The 21,655-nt window shown below is 45.8% G+C and overlaps 1 protein-coding gene across 3 annotated transcripts in view; it reads right to left on the reverse strand.

The window, feature by feature from the left end:
* TTC28 (tetratricopeptide repeat domain 28) overlaps positions 1-21,655 on the reverse strand; it is a 187,410-nt gene that overhangs the window by 57,503 nt on the left and 108,252 nt on the right. For all 3 annotated transcript variants that reach the window (XM_054843936.1, XM_054843935.1, XM_054843937.1), the window contains 3 exons: positions 18,735-18,882; positions 15,732-16,004; positions 14,582-14,712 (listed from right to left, as the gene is read on the reverse strand). In XM_054843936.1, the coding sequence (XP_054699911.1) occupies positions 14,582-14,712; positions 15,732-16,004; positions 18,735-18,882 (552 nt within the window). The remainder of the gene's footprint in view (positions 1-14,581; positions 14,713-15,731; positions 16,005-18,734; positions 18,883-21,655) is intronic.

Genomic DNA, 21,655 nt, shown 5'->3' on the forward strand with positions numbered 1-21,655 from the left:
AAAGCAGATTCTTCTGCCACTGAGCTGAGGCACAGAAGGGAGTTCTGAAAAAGATTTCTAATTGCTCTCTTTTTCTTGGGAGCAAAAGCCAGCTTAGGTTTTTCAGCTGAATAAGGTAAAGAGTCTGATGTTAAGCAGATGTGCATCACAGAATGACAACTAATAGGGACCTGGTGACTTGGAGAGATGCGTTCGTTTCTTAGATATTTCACCCTTGCCAGAGAATGGCCATTTCCCATTTATGTTACATTTAAACAATTCTTTAACTGATTGCACAGCCTCCTTAAATGAGAACACTGTATAATTCTATAGTGGGGCAAGGTGAAAATGCTCTGCCTGATACCTCACTATAAAGTAGCCTTAATCCCCAAACACAGACACCAATTAGGATTGATCAGAGATTGAGCTTTTACAGCCAAGGCGGGGAAATAACTGGCATGGACTAAGCATTTGTGAAATTCAAAAGCCTGACTGCAGCCTGCTCTTACATGCTGTTTCTCTCTCCACTTCCGTTCTCCCTCTGGGCATGCGGTAACAGCAGTGCCTGATCCTACATGCTGCAGTGGAGCTGTACCAAAAGATCAGCCATGCATATTCATAACATCTGTACTCAGGACAATCAGCAGTATGCTCTTTTCGAGAACCAGCATACCTCCTCATGTGCACGCTCCTGCTCCTGAATGCAAGCAAAGGTTTCCTGGTTCGTTGAGTGTATTTTGGGGGGGGGAGCGAGGGGAAGGCAGCTTCAGCAGATTGTTTCTGAACACACAACACAAATAAATACTTAAATCTGAAAGCATTAACAGGATGAGTTCTGCTGGTTTCACCACAAAGAGTAAAATCTCACTGTATCTTACATCAGTGTAACTTTTCTGTGTAGGAAGCAGAAAGGTTAGCTTACAGTAATGTAATACCATGTAAGCATTTTTCTTCCTGTATGTAAGCATGTAAATGCTTAGGTATAGACTATGTAACTGCCCTGCACGCAGGCAGGACAGTAGCCTAAGGGGATGGGTACTTTCAGGACCTATAAAAATGATCCAATGGCTGTAAATTGCACTTTATCTCCATTTCTACTAAGCCCCTTTATCATCTTCTCAGAATCCACTGGTATTACACAACTAGCCTTGGAGATCTGCTGATTTATGCACTAACAGAAGTTTCACACCCAAGTACAGTAGGTGTCCTGCCGACATTCAAGTTGCCCTTCCCTCCTCCCTCAAAGGCGATGTGCCAGTACCACATCCAGCTGCTTCCTTTGTGTGGCATGCTTTTGAAAATAAGAAAGGAAGCAGCAGGCATTATTCTCCTCCTGTACATTATCTGCATGCAGAAAGGAGGAACAGATTTGCTTTTAGGTAATTATTTCTGGAGAGAGGAAAAAAAAAAAAATAATACAATGGAATCAATATCCCTGTCAAATCCAATTTATCTGTAGAAGGTCTCAATCTTTTCCACAGAAACTACCAAAAAGCAAACCCCAAACAAGCCAAAGCCATGGAACAGAAGGACTAGCATCTGAATGTCTGGAATGAACTTTGTAACTACTGCTAAGTGAAAGGGAATAACCAGGATTTAATGACACAATACAAAACCCCAACAAATACAGCAGGAAGAGACTGCTCCAGTCCCCTCTTGATTAATGGATTAAATCCATAGCTCTGCAGGTGTCAAGGACTTGCTGCTCATGACACAGGCTGCCATGGGTTGTGCTTACAATCCACTCCCAGCCCTCTCTTTCCTTACTTGTTCAGGGAAATGACAATGTCCTAGAGGACTGATCATTCTTCCTATTTTATGGTAGAAGAATCACACAAATTATGTGAATCCAGGCAAATCTGAACAGCACCATGGCTCAACTGTCAGGTTATTCAGTCATCTTCCTGAAACCAAAGGCTTCAAAGGGAACACTGACTTTCAGCTGCTTACTTGGAGATCAATAACACTGCTCCAGTGGAAAATCCATTTACTCCATCTCCACCATTATCATTACAGAGGTAGGTGTACAGTTCTGCCTAGAAAATTTGTAAAACCAAACCTGAGTTACTCCCTTTACAGAACTGCAAATATTCTTGACCAAGTTAGCGGGTTTTGCTGGAAAGCAGAAACAGCAACTAGTCCACACTGATACCCATGTCTTAAGAGTAAAACTGCTTGTCACTCATACTGAAAAGGCTGTTCACATTCACTGTGCGAGCCGGCACACCACCACGAAGGTGGTGCGAAGGCTGGGTACCCGGGAGGAGCGTGTTTCTTTTCCGGGGTGGGCTCTGCAACAGTGAACTCTCATTCCACAAAGAAAAGGAAGTCACACAAAATACACCAGCCCAGGTACACAAAGTAGACCTCAGCATCAAGTCTAAACATTGCCTGGGGCTCACACATCTTTATCCCAAAAAGCCAAAACTCGGTGGCTTTCTGGACATAGTCTAAAAGGCTCCTGTGTGAAATCACTTTAGGGAGGATGGCTGACTTGGCATTTTTAGTGATGCTGCAAGAAAAGAAGCCCTCATTTAAAAACCAAACTTCTCTGAGATGGTGACACTGAGAAGTGATTCACACCCTGGTCAAAACCATGTCCTGGAAGAATAAGTCAGCATGTTACAAACTTGGATCTCTCAGAACCCAGAGAAGCGTTTTGTGCGGGCAAAGAAACCTCTAGCTCCTGCAGTGGCCTGCTAACCTGTGCCAGCCCTAACACTGCTCTTGCTCAAAGCTGGATACCACTTCACTGGGAACTCAATATGGGAAAGCCTTGGCTGAGGTGGGACTTCTGAAAACCCAAAGAGTGCTGCTCCCTGAGTTGCAGCTCTTACACAAGTTTTCTGCTTCATTTCTTTTACTGCAATTGGGTACAGGCCTCAGTAGAGCGCTAGGTTTTACAGATGCTGTGAGAGGTAAGTAAAACCAGGAATACTGCATTTTTTTCAGCTAAAATCCGTGCACTGTGGAGGTCAAGCGGGGACATTTAAAGGAGATCCTCAGGAAGTATTACATTTCCCTTCTGAGTCACGAGTCCAAACAAAACAAAGCATATGGCCTTTTAGCGCATTCCCAAATTTCCTGCACTGGTCAGATTTCCCTTCATTCTGCTTAATCCTATCACATTTGAACCAGACAAACCTGTATGAATCCAGTCAAGCTGACTTTCTCAAAGAAGAGTTGCTGAAGACAGAGAAAGGCAAAGAATTTATGCTCTCTTACGCAAGTCCAACTACTTGATGCTCAAGCACAATGGTTGCTCACGTGACTGAACTCATCCTCTCGCCCACGCAGGTTATTCAGTCTAAAATGTAATGCAGTGCTAGTACCCTAGAAGACCCAGCATCCTCAAAGAACTCATATGGCAAGTGTTTTCCTAGCAGCTGGTACTTGGCCTTCCTCCAAGGCGGCAAGCCTTCCTCCAGGGTATGAGGCAGTTTCTCCTGGATCCCTAATGAAACAAGGCTCCTGTCTGCAATGAGAAGCTGAAATCGATGAGGCAAAGGATAACAGCGCACTTTTTAATGAGAGTTTCCATGTATACTTACATCACAGATCAGATTTTTGAGTCCCAGTGGTTAATCAGAGGCTCCTCAAAGACCAGCTGTTTGAAGTCAAGTATACACGGGAACAATATGAACTGGAAAGTTTATGTCTGTAACTTTGTATGCCCAGAGCCAAACATCTGGGCCAAAGAACTTTAGTGAATTGAACAATGCTGCAGAAAATGTCCAGGAAGACATTCTGCAGACTGAGTCAAATCTCTCACAAGTTCTCATTAAGCTGAAATCACAATACCTGCAGAACCTGAGACTTCAAGGGCAGTGGGTGTAAAAATAAAGCTTCTGTCCTGTTAGGAAATCTGGAAAACCAATCTGCCTCAGTCTCACTTAACTCTGTACTGGCTGCTTCACACCTCTTCTTCAGCAGCCCTCCACAGAGGGATTCAGCACACCTCTGCTACCCGGACCTGCTTAGCCAGGTCCTCCTAGCAAGTGCCCAGTATTGAGGTTTCAGTTCTATAGATCAGATCACCCTCAAGCCTAGTACAAAATTAGCAATGATTCTGGAAGACATGGACCAGGATCAGCAAACGCATCCTCAAAAAGCCAGGAAAGTATTAGCGCCGGAGATTCTTTGGTCCTACATGGTCCTGAAGACGACAACGCTGCTTTTGGTGTAAAGGGGACACGTCTTATAAAACAAAGAACACTCAAGCCCCAGTGAGTCTCACGCGTGCTGGGATGCCCTGTGGAGCCCCCTCCCTCCTCCAGCTCAGCCTGGCTGATCCCTGGAAATCCTGCTGGGCCCCTCCACCACTTCAGCTGCCAGTCAGGAAACGTCTGCCAATCCAGCCAACGGTGCATCTGGACCTTACCCATTTCTCACAGCACAGTACTGGGAGACTGAGGGCTGAAGGTCCACACTGAGCAGCTCTTGGCAGCTTTCCTCCCCCCGGTAATAATGAAAATACATATTAAAACCAGCTTGAGATCAGCAAGAAAGCTCTGTGATGCCAGGCTTTGTGCAAGGGCTCAGATCAGACAACAACTTTCAAAGGAAGAGAGACCCTTTCTTTCTGCAAGTATCCAGTCCATGAACTGCAAGGGCCTGATCTTTTTACCAGTTTCTGGTTTCTGTGGGTAGTCTTCCAGTGAGTTCCTAAGAACTGACGCTGGTCTCTCACCTCTTCGGAGAGCAGGGATTGCGAGCAGTCTTTTGCTGGAGTGGTTAGCAGCCTGATCAGCCATTCTGTTGTTTGTAAATCCTGTGTAAAGTGTCATGGGATTTGGAAAGCTGTTTCTCACGCAGAGACTAAATCAAAAACCAGCTTGTTTCAATTTCTTGAAAGTACCTCCAGGACTCAAAAGATCCCCTAAAAGAACTCCAGAGAAAAACAGAAGGCACAAATGGAGAACAAGATTGAAGAGGTAATCCCGTGCACTAATGGATATAGATGCACCACAGTCACCCATTCCTTTTCTTGTTGCTTGACATTTTTTATAAGATACTGGGTTTTTTTCCACACATAAGTAGGAGGACACTCCTGCAAAGTTACCATCTCTGCAATATGTATGGGCTGTAATCTCTTGATGTTCTTGTGGTATCAGTAACAGAGAGACACTAATTTCTTAACAAAAGCTCTCACGTCATTTCCAATCTCTTCTCCTGAAAAAGCTCAAGAAGTGAAAGCTATTTGCAGTTTAATACAGTAGCAGTGGTCACACCCTAAACTTGTCATTCCTGCAGTTCTGTTAGCAGTGGCTGCATTAACCACTAATGTAATCAATTTCCAAAGCCCTCTTCGGTCTGTTCCTTAGTTCTGGAACTCCAGTCAGATGTGATAAAGCTGTAAGGAATAAGGTATATTCTCCTCTTAGTCTTTTCTGTTCGTGTTGCTACAGGCAGCAGATAATCCAGTTCTGGCAGACAACTACATAATAAATTATTTTGAAGCAGTGGCTTCACTACAGAAAAGGAAAAGGGACGGAAAACAGAAAAGCAGAGAAACATCTACCTTCTCTGCTCTTTTTCTGCAAAGCTGTCGCTTACTGCGGCAAGTACTACTTTCCTACTTTCGCCTCCGCAGCCTGTTCCTGACATCTTAGTCAATGTTTTCATGCATGACAAATTGCTTTAGCCTGAAGACTCTTTCCAGTTCTCGTTTGTGAGGTATTTATATCCTGTCCTCATTTTCCAGACTGTTTGCAAACATAACAAGATAACTGTGGTCATAAGATTTTCAGATTTTTCCATTCTGAAAAATCTGGCAGCCCCAGGGACAGACCACCTCTTCATATGGCTGAGACCCACACAAATGCCACGGGCAGGGAAACGGCTGTGGGCTTCCTCAAGCTGCAGTTAGTAAATGCATGTGATTCTTAGCACTCCATCTGAGACTGATGATAATGAAGCACAAATGAGGAAGTGACCAGGTGATCACTTCAGGATTTTCAGTGAAAAAAAGACAAAGTTGGCCCTATGAGAAATTATATTTTAAAACACCTGAAATCCACTTGAATGACATGGAAAAGGATCACTGCTATGAATGGTAACCTATGCAAAGCTAAATTCTACATAGGAGCAGCACCCAGCCCACTGCTGTGCACCCAACTAACGATACATGAGCAGAAGGATAAACAGAAGGGGTTTCTTGGCACCAGTTAAGATATTGCTCAGGAAGAAGAGGCAGACATGGAAAGAGCCTGTTACACTATGCAGTATGGAAGGTCTGGGTGTGCCTTCTATTTTCCCAAAGACATGCTACAGAAATCAGAACCTAATATGAATGAGATTTTCCAAGCACATGTTAGCTAACCAGAAGAGTCTTTACCTCACTGCATACGTTTCTCAAATTCCCTTAAAAACTATCAACAATTGTAAGAAAAATCACACACATGCGCAAAGGTTCATTCACATTAACCTCAGGCTGTGACAGGGAAGTGCAATGGGGTAGTAACAGACCGGCCCATCCCGCAGGACATGCAAGAAAGATGGGCTACAGACCTCCAGCCAGTCTTCAATGAGCTGGTATCTCATGAAGCCTTCCAGGATGGCCTGAACCATGCCAAGCCAAGAGAAGGTACAGCACGGTGTATTGCGACGCCACAGAAGACAGATGTGACTGCAGGCACTAAATCAGTAACGACAAATAGCCTTCCACCACCTCCTACACAACACTTCTCCAGCCTGTACAGGTAAGGGACACAGAGGTTCACCACCCTCTCTGGAAGCAAAGGGCTAATGTTTCTGGCTGCTTTATTGTCCCTTCAACCCCTTTTTAGTGGATCGTGCTCATTTCCAGTGGTTCTCCTGAACTTCTCCACAGAAATATAGTATGCAGCTGTGCAACAAGACACCTTCATCAGCAGTTCACTACATCCCATAGCTATAGAGACAGAAGTGCCACGTAACTCATTAATGGAGTCTGAATCAGCCCCAAGACACACTTAAGAACTGTTCATCACATAACTGAAAATTTGTGTTAAAAATGCACTGGAATGATCACAAGCAATATGGACACTGAAGAACAACAAATTAATTGAGAAAACATTCCACACCACAGAAATATCGTTCTTTGCTTCCTGAACATACATGGCAGTACAGAGACAAGTGCACTTTTGTTTGTTCTGTGCTAGCTAGTCCAGGGTTTTGGCATAGGCATGGAAGCTGTTACCAGTATCAAACCAGAAAAATACTCTTCCGGAACCTCATCACACAGTCTGGACAGTTCCTGCTCCACACGTTCCCTTAGCAGCCACAGATGTCTCCTGGGGCCTGGCACATACCAGGATGCCAGCTGTGCCTGCCCTGAAGGAAAAAGACAGACCCCTGCATGCTCCAAAAATGCAATGCACAGGCTCCTCTCTCTCAGGGGCCAAGCAGCTGCAGTGGGACTGAGGAAGCTGTTCACAGCTGGAAGAGCAACTCTCCATGAAGCAACTTGGCCTGCTCCGGGGAGAACTGTAATGACAGAGCTGGGCGACAGCGGAGCAGCACCACTGACACTGCAAGAACGCAGCACAGCCACGTGCTGGAACATGCAGGCTGCTCACGTCCTGGCTGCGAGGTCAGGCACTGGCACTGTGGTGAGGAAAAGCTGCGCTCACTATTGAGCGTGAACCCTACTCCAGCTTCATCTCAGTAACAGGCTGCAGCAGCGTGAACCTGGGGGAAGTCTACATCGCTGTGGAAGGCCTCTGGATGCCTGACAAGGTAACCAGGAGAGGAACCTGGCCCACAACTAATCAGCCGCACATGTTCTGACGAGCTCACTGCACACTGACACGCCCTACGATGGTTTCTCCAGAGGAAGGGTTGCACGGATTCACGCCTCCAGCCAAATCTGCAGCACAACTGCAAGCGCAGGGATCCTTGCAATTGAAGCGCAAACAGTTATAATTTCATCTCTGGCAGGAGCCCTGTGGCTGCCAGCACAGTCCAAACACAGAAATCATTCTGGGCCAGGACGGGATACAGGCAGGCAGCCAGGGAGGCACTCCACATTTTGGACAAGCTTTCATACCATTCATTCAGAAAGAAGTTCAGCTCGGGACACACACACCTTGCTCAAGCACAAGCCAGAGCTGATACCACCCCGACACGTTTTCTGGGAGCGATTCAGCATGCAGCGCTGAGCCTGACCAGTTTATGGCATCAGCAGCACCCCGGCCTTTGCACAACCATCCCAGAGCAAGGCAGTTCAGAGCACTGCAGGCAAGGTTCAGAGCACTCCGGAGGGCCCCACAGGTCGTACTGTAGGAAGAATGAAGTCACTCCTGAAGGACAGTTGTGCCACTTCTAACTCAGACTGCGTTCCAGTCTTTTTCCTTATCTAACTCAGCAGAATAGATATTTCTAAAATGAATGGCAAGGAACATGGAAAAAAAATATTCTTTTGCCCCATACCATAATGCACTCAAGGAGTTCAGACCAAAGGCTAAATATTTACAGCTTTGCTATTTACTGAAGATGTGGCTTGTACAGACAAAGCACAGCAGGAAGGACACCTGGAAAGCATTTCCTCTTCCCTTCAGGAAGGGGCAGAAAACCTTGGCTTTACAGAATTTACAGACTTCAGTAGAAAGGAATGATCTATCTTTCCTTCTGCATCTCCTTCTGGAAATAAGTGAAATTTGATCTTTGACTTACACAGCCTGACAGTAAGTAGCTGTAGTTTACAAAATGTAGGAGCTTTATGCTGTGTTTCATTGCTGGCTCAGGCATGCTTTAAAGGGGGCTGGGAAAAACTACTAGAATTGCAAACCTAAATAACCACCAGCGGCTGAGCTGCACACAAAGTATGGTCAGACAGTTGCAGAATCTGCAAATTCCCAACTGAATCCAGACACTGATTATGTCTGTCACAGCAATCACATTTCACTACCGCTCCTCCTCTAGAGATGCACAGCAGCCAGTTATCCCTGACAACCTTCCATCGTGACAGTCCTCTGCTGCCAGCAAAGGCCTCTCATCACAGTCAGCTCCACGGCAATGCCCTCTCTGCAGTACGAAGTGTAGCACCTAACGGGCTTCTTGAGTCTCCTGGGCTTCAAGCCCATGGTTTCTCTTTATAATGGAAATTTCTGCATTCTGATGTTTCCTCTACCACACAAGAACTTTTATAGGTATGCAAGAGCAAGGTGACACAGAAAACCCACGAAAGTCTGCTTAATACACACCCTTCTTCTATGCCACTTAACCACCCAGTTCTAATTGTCATCTTCATCATCTTCTTTTCCGGCAAACAGTCAACCTTTCTGAAAAAAAAAAACTCTGCTGAAGCTGCACCAAACATGAACTCTGCCTTACACTTGCAATTGTTTTAAAAAAGATATCTTGAGAAAGTAAAATCTAGTTCATCGGTCTGGTTACTGAGCATACCCACCTGCTGCAGATGATTCTCAGAGCCACATATGCTCGTGAAGGCACCCAAGAGCAGCAGGCAGCGGCCACAGAAACAGTCAGTAACTGTTTATAACAGGCACTGAGCACTAGCCAGTTCTGCATCTACTCCTTCCAGAAATAGCTGCTTCTAGAGGGGAGGTGGGGGGAAATCCCTTCAAAACCAGGCCAAGAGTGATTGCTGCAAACTGTTGGGCATCCTGAGTCAACACAGGGGCAAGCTGGCAGTGACAAAGTCCGTCAGTCTGTCCTCTGCTCTCCTCCAGGCCCCACCGCTCTTCCTGCGTTACGCTCCCTGAGAAAAGGAGCAGCAGGAAACAGGCTTGCCTCGTTCAGCTGCATCTTCATCCCAGCCCCAGGGAGAGTCAGAGGCTCAAACAATCCTCTTCCTCGCTCAGTGCCTTCTGTCCATCCCTCCCAGCGAAGAGGGATGCTGCATCTTTAATGAAAAGCCCAGTTCAGCTCCAAACGTGCTGGCCAGCCAACACAGAGGAGCTGCCAGCATCCAGTGCCTTTCTGGCAACATCATCCTTCCCAAAAGCTCAGCGCTGGCAATGCACTTCCACACAAGCATTAATTTTATTATGGTTAGTTTATCATTTTGCCTTACTGCCCTGCTATTTTTGAATGCGGGGCTGTAATAGAAGGCGTCTGACGGCCCAGGAGAGAGGGGACCTATTACATTGCGGAGTCCCTGTGGTATCAGTGGCCTCTGCGAGACAGGATTCAAGCACAGCCTATGTGAGGGTTTGGACACTGAACCCGAGGAGGGGCTCCACAGCTTTCCTTTCCCTTTCCATTCCTGCTTGTCAGTCCTCACAGCTTCAAAACACTCCCCTCAAGCAGTACTTTTCCAAATAAAATGCTTTGGAAGGAACACAAGGTCCAATGGTCAAAAAGGGCCACTCCAACCTGTCCTGAGAGATTACCCGCTGTCAGCTCTACCTTGGCACTCCGGCCTTACAGAATTCATAACACGAGACAGTTCTGCACACCTGTGGAGCAGCTAGAGACAAAGAGGAATAGGGAAACAGGAGACTAGCTTTACAGGCATCGAAAGCTTTCACGTTTACTTTTTGACTCCAGTCTTTCTTCTGACCCTGGCATAGCTCACCGGTTCCTAGAATTCACTAGAGTTTATGTTCTATTTGGACTTTCAATAATTACTGCATCTGATCTTCTGCCCCACCGTCTCCCTCTACAAAGCATCAGTTTGATTTATTCGCAGTTTTGAGTGGAGATACCGCCGGTCATTAGCACTTAGCCATGTAGTCACAGGTGAGCCCTGTCCTGTATATTTAATCTTGAGTGGTTTTTGACTTGGCAGAAGAGATCTCCCTATTGTACTCCATCGGCTGGCAGAAAAATAACTCTTCTATCAGAAATCCTGCACTAGCGTAACTGCAAGCCTCAGTCCTCTCTGGAGAAAAACTCAGACTGCAAGCTTCTGATGCTCATCAGAGCCAGCTTCTGCAATGGGGAAAAGACAATGAGCTACAATAATGTCTTCCCTCTTAACCCAATCTGTCACTTTTCCTCCTGCACATCACGAGTACCTTGGCTGCTGGTCTAGGGAACCTCTCTTGGTAAAACTCCCAGATTTTTCATGGGCATTATGTAAAAACTAGAAAAAAGAGCAGCAGCCAAGCTATCAGTACATATTTTCCTCAGCATGCTAGCAACAGCCAACGTGCACTGACATTTTAGTAACAGAAAGTACAGAATAAGTCACAAGAACATGAGGCTACTGGTAGTGTAGGACAGGGCTGCAATTCTTTACCCATGCCTCTTCAAGCAGCAAGGAAACAAAGTCAATGTTTCACTCCACCATAGCCAGGCCAGCTTAGAGAGCAGATGCTCTCATCCCTGTTCAGAGGTACTAACCCCTGCACCGGACTGCACGCCGTTATTTCAGGACAGGAGTGGTTAAACTCTAACAGCCTGCAGCTGGCTCTGAACAAGGAAGGAAAAGGCAAGCCTGTACCTAGGGGCCCCACCAGCCTAAGAGCGTTTTATTTCCACCTCTATGCACGAATTAAGCGGGTCTTAGTTGGAGCTAGTGCTAATGGAGCTGCCCAGAGACAAGGTCCCTAACGCGTACACGCGCACAGAGCTATGGTGCCACCAGTCCTCATGGTCGCTCTGCGTTCACGTGAGCTGCACAGCTTCCCACCCACTCAGGCAGGTATGGTCAAACTTTGTGTTATCTGCCTGAGGTCCGTAAAGACACAGTCCAGTGACACCCACACTGCCATGGCCGAAGCATGGATAGGTATATCCACACCAGTTTCACTTCAGCCAGTACAGGAGACATGGTTGTAAGAGCAGCAGCAGCACAGACTTCATCGGGATTCTCAACTCGAGTACATTCCCAGGGTCTGCGGCAGGCCAACACAGCCCACGCTGAAATCTCCCCTGCATCATCTTCACAGAGAAGTGACAGACTACCAAGGTGCACTGCTCTTTCCTCTTCAACTGCGTCTAAACAATCTCAGAGTCGAACTCCCACACTCACCTCCATCAGAAGAGAGGCAGATGGTCCTGCCTACCTTCCCCTCTTCTACTGCACCTCCCTTCTGTTGTCATCCCTTTTAGGATGGTGTCCTACCAACCACGGTGACCATCTGCAAAGCTCCACAGGAACCAAAGAATGCATGGAAAGAAAGACAGAGTCCCTTATGATTTCTAGTTTCCTGAATCAACTGTACTTCTAAGTCCGCTAATTCTTTTAGAAACAATCTCAGATAAGCTAGTTCTGTGGATTTCTTGACCAGCCACTGTAGCTGGTCAAAAAATCCAACCCATCGCTTCACTGTGATGGAAAGCACTGAAATGACACAAGATGGCTGCTTCATGGTGCCTGTTACAGTGTCCTGCTAAGAACCGGTTGTCTTACTTGTCTGCATTGACCAAAACCACATGTATGTTCAATACGCCAAGGTCTCTCTCAGAGACACTAGAGGTATGCCAAATCCCAGCTACTTCTGCTCCATTCTTTCTCTGGGCACAAGTATCACCAAACAGCCTGAACCTTTCCCCACACTGTGACTGCAAAGAGCAGATGACCCGTCTGGACGTACAGACTGCGCTCAGTGTGATACGGTGCTTGTAACAGGAGCTGCACAGACTCCCTGTGCCAGGGAGAGAAAAATGTTTAAAATCCTCGGTCCACCTGAGCAGCCTACATGATTCCCCACTCAGCTGACAACATTTCCTTTCTGCAGGCTTACGTGGGGGAGGACAGATCTGAATGCTGCAGCCAGATCCTCTGCAACTTCCTCCCGGGTTACGGGCGATGCAATCCAGCAGAAGCCTCTGGTACAAACATTTGCTTCAGCAGCCTGAGAACCCAATCCTCCCTCCGAGGGTAGCAGTCTCCCATACAGAGGAGCACTTTTTACCTTCTAAGCCAATTCTCTGTACGGTTGGAGGTAAAACAATTACCTCATTACAGTCGCACACCAAATTCCCTTCTGGTGGAATTCACATCAGCACTACTGCAACTTTATAACATCTGCATTATAAAAATGTCTGCAAAGGAGGCCAAGAAAAACAGCTTTTTGTTCAGAGGAAGCTCTGTGGTCAAGATGATGTCATCAGAAAGCGCCAAATTAATTTCCTGTGGTTACATCCTACAGGAAATCCAAGAAGCTCAGCTTTCTTCCTAAACCAAGTAGTCATTTGTTGTCAATAACTGTTAATTATGTGCCCAGATGTGTCATAAACTAAGAACTATCACCATTAGCCTTCATTCCCCAGATTCCTCCCAGACTGACCGTTGGGATCTGTTTAGATCAGCATCCTGAATCCAGTGAACTGCACCAGCACTTATGTCGCTGGGCCAGCCCAGGGACTCTGGGGTGCACGGGCTGCCGCGCTCGTGCCACACGCCAGCACAGTGTCCTGCTATTTCCTCCAGCCCCCTCCCACAACGGGGGGATCTGCTGCTTAGAGAAACGCCAGAGGAGCAGCTACGTAGATTAGACTCTTCACAGGAAGAGGGACCCCTGATCAAGAGAACTATAAAAGCAATGATGAGTAACACCTTTTCTGCTGTGCACAAAGAGAAACATGGGAATCAGGAGTGATGCAGGAGGTTTTTCAGCTGGTAAAATAATCATGAAAATGTCTAGCGGGTTCCTCCCCCAGTCACAGTCCTTCCACAACCTACTGAAAGACACATCTCTCCAAGGCTTACTTGATATTTAAATTGTAAAGTAACACTTCAGTAAAGCACTTAGCTAATTCAAATGGATCTTTTTAATGACTTATCAGTGGTAAACTAATCTTCCCCAGTTTTTAGATCTCCCCAAAACTTGTGTTTACATGAATTCACACCTGCCCTGCTGCCTCTAGCCACCCCCTTCACCTGCCACGCAATCCACAAGCCCTCCATTTTCTCACAGTAGACTGGGGAATAGCTTTTGTATCTGTAAGTTGCACTAAAATTATGATTCTGTCCTTACAGTGAACTTTTGGTAGAAATCTCTTGGGACAGACTCTTCAGTCCATGCAGCATGCTTCCCTGGACTGGCAGGGAGCCCAGCATAACACCTCGAGAGCTGAATGGTAAGTGGTCAAGGCAAATCATATCCAGTCCAAGCAACTCCTACGCTTTACACAACGTTGTATTTCCAGGTTTGCGTGGATTCTTTTTCTTTTCACTACTTTTTAAACAAATTGTATTTTATGTGAACAGTTGGGACAGGGAGCTAGCTCATTACTTGTCTGGAAAAAGCACAACATAGGATGCACTCTCATAGAGCTCAAATCGGTAGTGCCTGTATGACAGGGAAAACAAGAGCTGATGACGGGCAGGCTCCACTGCAGAGATGTCATACTGACACCTACTCAGCAGTACCTTCTGCTCGCAGACCCCAGAGCCTGCGTGCTGTGGGCAAGACAGACAGGAAGGGAGAGAGGGGCAGAATGACCTGCTCAGAGCCACATGGAGACAGAGGCAGAGGGAGGCATAAGGACAAACCAAACATCCTGCCACCTGCACTCACATACTGTATCTACTGGCACGATTTCCTTAACAAAAGGCAAGTGAATGGCTGGGAAGAGAAATCACATAGCTTCCAAATTCTCAGAATAACGGGGCAGAGAAACAAGGCTTCCTGACATGTTCGTATCTCTCTAGAAAACCCCACAGTGCTGACTCCCAATTCGGTCTATTTAATAAGCTTCCTACCTCTCTGTCCTTGAGTTTCATGGCGAGCACCAGCTGATGTCTGTGGTTAGTAAGGGCCTCCCGGTAATTTCCTTTGGAGAAGAATGCGGAGCCCAGATTTCCATGAGCTCGGCATTCTCCCGTCTGGTCACCTGAGTCACATGCAAACAAAACAAAGGTTAGCTAGCAAAGGCATCACTGGAAGCATCCAGCAGAAAGACTGGAACACGCTGTACAAAGTGAAGCTCCAGCGTGAGAACCAGCATCAGAACAAACTCAACCTTACGTTTAATACACAGATGAAACTCTCGTCTTTGCTGGCCTTCAGAAACTTCTACAATAGCCACCAACCTTATTTTTAGAATTGTTTTAATTTCTTCCTTGGTCTAACACTTGGCAATTTCCCATTCTTCCATGTTTATTCCTTGCTTGATGTTAGCAATCAGTCAATGGCCCAGGCTTCAAACAAGTAAGGAGCATGCCAGCTTTCTCCAGAAAGCAATTCTGCAGCACAGCTCAGCTCAGACACAAAGCACCTCTACTATTCTCTTCAAGACAGTAGTCGCTATACTTTCACTGAACTCTCCTAGCTAGAGCCCTCAGTCGCTATCTTCTCCACCTCTGCAAGGTTATGCCTTACTGTCTCCTCTCCTACAGCACCCTGAAAGCTTGAAAGCTCTCAGTGTTGTGCAGGATATACAGTACATGAGAGGGATTTTCCCAATTTATTTATTTTTCAAACTCTCTTGTTCATCCATTGTCTTACTCCTGATTTGTTCCTTCCCTGGCAACTGCCTCAGAAGCTCAGAGTACCTTTTTCCATCAAATTCTTGAAAAAACCAGATCGCTTCATTTCAGATTCAGTTAAGGTTTTGAGCCCAAGTCTACACAAGGGATAAGACCAGTTCCCACATACATGACACCAGAAAATTAGAAGACCCTGTAAAACCTTAGCACATTCATTGATCATTTGCCCCCTCATGCACATAGGCAAACGGGGCTGCACAAGCTTGTAGTGTGCACGTTTCAGAAGTTTCAGATTTGATTTAGCAGCTTGCGAAATCCCACAGAAACCTGAGCATTATACAGAGATGCTGATCACTAATACAGCTATTAATTTGTTCCATCTGTACCAATCCAGCACTCAAGCAAGTAAAATGAGAACTCTTACCTAAAGTCTTGGCTACGTCCAAGTCCTGCTGCATGTATCCAGTGCTTTTCTCCGTATTCCCAAGGGACCAGTACGCACTGCTCAGTGCAGAGAACACTGATCCCCGCAGCTTTAGGCTGCAAGTGCCGATCTTCAGGGCAGCCTCCAGCACCACCACAGAGGCCCCATGGTGGCCCGCGGTCAGAAGTTCCTGGCCAATCACAGACACCACAACAAAGGGGCTCTTGTCCAGCTTCATCTTCTGCAGTTGTTGATAGGTGGGCTCCAGGGACTCTGAAATAAAAAAAATGAAGGCAGAGTTACTCAAATCAAGTTATCTGCATCTAGAAATCACCCTCACAACCCATCTTCACTTTTTGGTAACCAAATGACACACGAGCTAAGGGCCAGACTGCCCAAATCAAACCAAGATTTATTACGGGAACTCAGGGCTCAAATGCATCATCTAATATCTAGTACATCAAGAAAGATCAACTAGCAAACTGATGTTTTCCTTGCAGAAGGCACTTCAGGAAGACAGCATAAGCATGGAGAGCAGTCTCACACTGAGCTCTGAAGACTGACCTAATGGCAGAAGGAATACAGAAAACATGTATACAGTTTTGTAGGAAACTGGAAACGGGCCACCAGCAGTGAATAGGAGCACTGCAGTTTCTGTCCCTTCAGCACAAACTTTCATCTGAATGTCTGCAAATTCTGTGTGTGTCCATATACCACAGCACACAATGTGCGCTAAAACAGGTGACAAAAACTGCAGAAAGAAGCTGCTCTTTCCTCTGTAGGAGAAGGTGCTTCTGCAGAATAATAGCACTGGACCTGCCAGACTACTTACAACTGGTCTTTTTGCTTCATTCAGATGATAGAACATCTTGGCTGCACGTTTCAATAAGGACATCATGATAACGGGACTCTAGAATTTGCTGACCAAGCGGCATTTCTTGATTAGATGCTCTCACCTGCATCAACACTACCATAGCAACCTCCCTTGCTCCCTGTTTTCATCATTTCTGCCTCTCTACAATGACCAAGTATATAAACAGCAACAAAAAAGGATTTTAACACTTCCCTGAAGATGCAAACAGTGTCGATGCAATGCCAGTTACGGACATCCAAATAGATCCTGGGATTAAATGCAGATGTAAGAGGACACAAATAGTTGCTGTAACATGCCACTACTTATCATGCTTATCACTGCAAGACCAGGTACGAACCCAGTTCCTGTCTTAAGCAGCTTACGATCCTAGCCAGGTAATCCAGGCAAACACAGGGAGACAGAGGGGTACAGACAAGGAGAGAGGAGAAAAAGGAAAACACAAGGGAAGTGCTCCTAGTAACCCTAAAGTCCAGTAGAAAAGGGGGAGCCAGCATGGTAATAGAAGGGCAGACGTGGAGTTCATTACTGCTCTTCTACAACAGCAAATGGTGAGGGAAGAGACATAGCCACAAACAGGTGAAAGATGCAGCAACAGTGACGCAGCTACTGGGAAGGGAGTTTCACCTTCATCTCTACGTACTGTGGACCCATGACACTTATAGCCCTCTTTCCCTTTCTGGTTGCTCCTCTTCCTTCTCTGAATCCAAGTATCCTTGATGCTACCACTCACATCAGTCTATCCATGGCTTCAAACAATCTATTATCCTGGTGGAATCAAGTTGCAAGGGACTGGCTTTACACCATAGACAATACCTGGAGAGATCTTCTGTGTCTCTCCTAGACAGCAAGCTCTTGGAAAGGGGACCAGAACAGCACATAACAACTACTCAAGTGCTTGCAGAGTGCCTGGCACAGTGGGATTGAGACTCTGAATAGTCATTACAGTAGTACAGTATATACACACTCAAAAAGTAAAACTAGCACTTTATAAGCAAGGCTGATCTAAAATCTGCCAAACCAGTTAGTGGGAGGATAACAACTGGAAAGCAGCAACACTGGGAAGCACAGTAGGGAGCAGCAATCTGAATATACAGCTGCTGTGCAACAGGACAGCGAGATCATCCAGCCAAATTTGCGGATGGCTACATAGAAACACCTGCATTCTAAGCAACAGCCACAGTACCTTTGGGTACCAAATGAAATTAGGTTCACAAGGTAACTGCTATATAGGACAGAAACTTCCAGACAAATTAATCTTAGAGGATGGAGAAAAACACTGTAAAAAAGAAAACACCAACGGGGATATTTTTTCATTTCAGCGCTTCTTGGCCCCTAAGCGCTGGGGTCCCCAGCAGCATCTGCTGAGGATGAGAACTGCCATGTTCCCTCCTGGGAAATACCATTAGGACATTGCGACACAAAGCTTGCAAGAAAAACAGAGCAATAGAGAAACAGAGCAAAGAGGAGAGACTGCCTCCTTCCTCTAGAGAGATAACCCTGGAAATGGGGACATTATGAAACAGAGGCAAAATGCTGTACAGCTAATATGGCTTCAAGGTCCACGTGATTTCAACATTCTTCCTGAATATAAGTGAATTAGCAGAGCAGCCTTTTTTGCCTTCTGGAATGCTGTGTTTTGAGAGACGTTAGTACTGTGAAGTGCTGACGTGCTCTTCTGGGCAAACACTGGCCTGGAGCATTTAAGACTCCCTGTTCCCAATGGCCGAGCCCCAGAGCATTGTGGAAAGTTGCTCCAAGTAATAATAAAGCCAGGGCCACCGCAGCGCACACCTCTACCTGCACTGATACTGGACAAAAGACAAAGGAGCAAAGACTTCACTGGAACTGCTGCACACCAGTCTGATTCACCTCCAGTGCCTCTCGAGCTGGGTATCACCATCTTGCTGTCCCACTGAATCAGAAGAATGGTTTTTTTGCTCCTCCTCCTACTTTGGGCTCCTTTCTCAGCATCTGCTGACTCAGCAGAGAAGCCAAATCTTGAAGTCTTTCCTGTCAGGCCTCCGGGTTCTCCTCCTCTCAGATGCTGGCAGAGTCACCCATGGACTGAAACTACCACCTCTAAGTACCTTAGCAGCAGACCACCACCCTTGAGAAGATCTGGTGCTTACCTCTCATGGGAGATTTCATGGCGGCCTCGACCATGCCCACCAGAAGCTGAAGACTCTTGGGATCTTGAGCCAGTCCTGATGCAAATGCTGCCAGTGCATCTGCATGACGTCCAAGATACTGAAGGGCCACACCCTGTCGGAAGTATGCCTGAAAAGCCAAAGAGAAGAAGAAATGCCAATTACTTAATTGGTAGAAGTCGCAAATAACAGATCTGCCCATGATAAACAGATCTGCTGTTAAATAAATATGCCCATGATAAACAGGTCTGCTGGTGGAGACTGGGCTACACGATCACATTCTGGCTTCTTTTGTCATGCTGGCTATAATCAGAAAAATCCAACGTCACAGTTTGGTTGGTGATTGCCACCCAGTCGCTGATCCCCTCGAGTGTGATGACTTTCTCATCCTGTGCAAGGCCTCTGAACCATTCTGGAGACCAAGGATGGTAATTACTATTAAGGCAAAGCTTTCCCTTTGGACTTGGCTAATTACCTATTCTTATCTATTTATAACCAAACGCCCATTCTCGAGGCCTCCATTTCTGCTCTCTTGGCTCACGCAGCATACAAGTCACTCGCTTCCTTTCTCAATAGTTCTTGCCAAGGAGTCCAATGTAAACATCTAGTACTAGTAGAGACCAAAAGGTACTGAAAGCTTACGTTGCAACGAAACACAATGCAAAGATCCAGACAGGAGCCAAACTTTCTTTCTCCACACACATCCCCTAATGCAGACACTGCCCAGCATCGTCCCACTTGTTGGGTGGGGTATGCATACACATATCTATAATACACATACATATACATATGTACATGCACTTCTTAGATTTAGGCCAGACATTCATAATTTTGAACATGTTTACAAGAGCATTTTTCTTTGTTTCTTCCTTTCCAAGGAAACCATTCATAGGAATGTGCAGTATCTTCAAAGTAACTTAAATCTCTTGTCACCATATACTTCCATTTCTACACCAGCAACGACATCAATATGCAGCTGCAAAGCATTCCCAAACAAAGCTTCCGCATCTCCCCAAAGTGGGATGCACACAAAGCAAGAACTGCAGAAACATGTTCTGCTCACACATAAAGCAATGGCAAAGCCCAAAGGGTATCCAGAACTTCCTTGAGAGCTACTGGGTAAGAGATTACAGAAACCAGAGTCCAATATTTACTCAAAGTACTCAGGTGTATTTGTAGCACATATATCTGGACACCGTTATAAAAAGGTCTTGAATCTTTAAGTGCTTTTGATGCTCATTATTCAGGTTTTATCTTCATGTCCAGCTAATAGCTTTCTGATGCAAACTTTGCTGCACTTTTGGTTCATTCAAAGTCATTTCAATAGCACAAATAAAGCTGTCAGAACAAAAGATGAAACATTTGCATTTCTTAAAAAGTGCTTTAAGAACATAATACTGCTCCTTGAGATTGGCTCCTAGTATTGCTTTCATGGATAAGACCTCATCATTATTTCCCTCCATCTGTAATAGAAACCTGTGCTCAAGATACATTAAATATACATCTGTGGAAGTCTTTTTACTTAAACAGGATAAATCTCCAATTAATATCTAAACTGGTATTTCATTAGAGCTTCCAGACACTTTTGGAATCCAATCTGGGGAGGCAGAGATTAAGGAAGATCAGAAGTGACATGAGAAATTTATAGACATGAATATTTAATCTCTTTTCCATTAGTAAGCCTTGATTGTAGAACCACTTTTAATGAATTCAATGAAAGCAAAATTCTTTTCATTAACCTTTAGTATAAATGTGTTCTTATTGAACCAAATAAGCTACCGTACTGGAAACCCTATTCAATGTTAATTAGATTACTAGCATGAAGCTTTAAATCAAAGAAAATACAAAGAACTAACAATGTGCAGCGGCCATCAAGCATGAGTCCTCCCAGCAGTGAGTGAGTTGTCACCTAAATCATGGCATACACTTTTAAGTCCTTTTTTTCCCCTAGAATTATCATTTAATTACTTTCTTTACCACCTGATGACAGAAGCAGTTTGACGCAGCATGTCTCCGACGGGGACTTTTCCAGCCAACAAGGCTGGTCCAGAACAAATGTGCCTGCCTGATTCAATTATCAAGGATGAGGGCACAAATACGCAGCAGCCAGCAATGGAACTTCATATCGTGTGCAGGCATCTCCAACATCTCATGCTTTACAGGAAGGCAGAAGCCTGCCACCTCCTCTTCAGAACGCACAGTACCAGGACAGATGGCACATCAGGGAACACGTGGCTTCCTCGCCAGTGCAGAAAGTCACCTCAGCCCAGAAACCCAAAAGGCACTCGTATACAGCGTTTCAAGGAAAAGGCAGGAGGGAGATGGATGCTGCAGGTGATGCACACAAGCCTCCCACAGCTTACAGAAGACATGGCTTCTGTTTCCAAGGTTCAGATGGGACCACGTAGTGCAATCATCTCTCACATCCCATCCTGTACACACAAAGGCTGTAGGGCAAGTAGTAACACACTCTTCAACTATAGGTATGGTAACAAATAGCTTTCGTGTCTCCCATGAAGGAAAATGGCTCCTGTGAGGAAAATGGAGAAAAAGCAAGCTAAACGAAACACAGGTGAAGCTACTTCCAGTTCTTGTACAGAAATACAAGTGAACATCTGTTCCCGGCTGGAGAAAACATACCACAGGTGCAACATCAGAAAAGGGGAAAAAAAAAAAGGGGACAAGAAAAAAAAAAGGGGGGGGGGGGGGGCAAGAAAAAAAAAGGCCTGGCCATGACTCTCAGAGCACTTTGCAGAGGAGTAACAGGCCTGTTGGGCAGGCAACGGTGAGCCAAAGAACTCTACAGCCTTCACCGCAAGCAAAGGGCCCTGCCTAGCTGGGACGCACCAGTGCCTGCAGCGGCGACACTGGGTTTTAGCACCTGCCCATCGGACCCTGTCGCT

The sequence above is a fragment of the Grus americana genome, chromosome 16 (assembly GCF_028858705.1).
Source record: "Grus americana isolate bGruAme1 chromosome 16, bGruAme1.mat, whole genome shotgun sequence".
Taxonomy (NCBI): Eukaryota; Metazoa; Chordata; class Aves; order Gruiformes; family Gruidae; genus Grus; species Grus americana.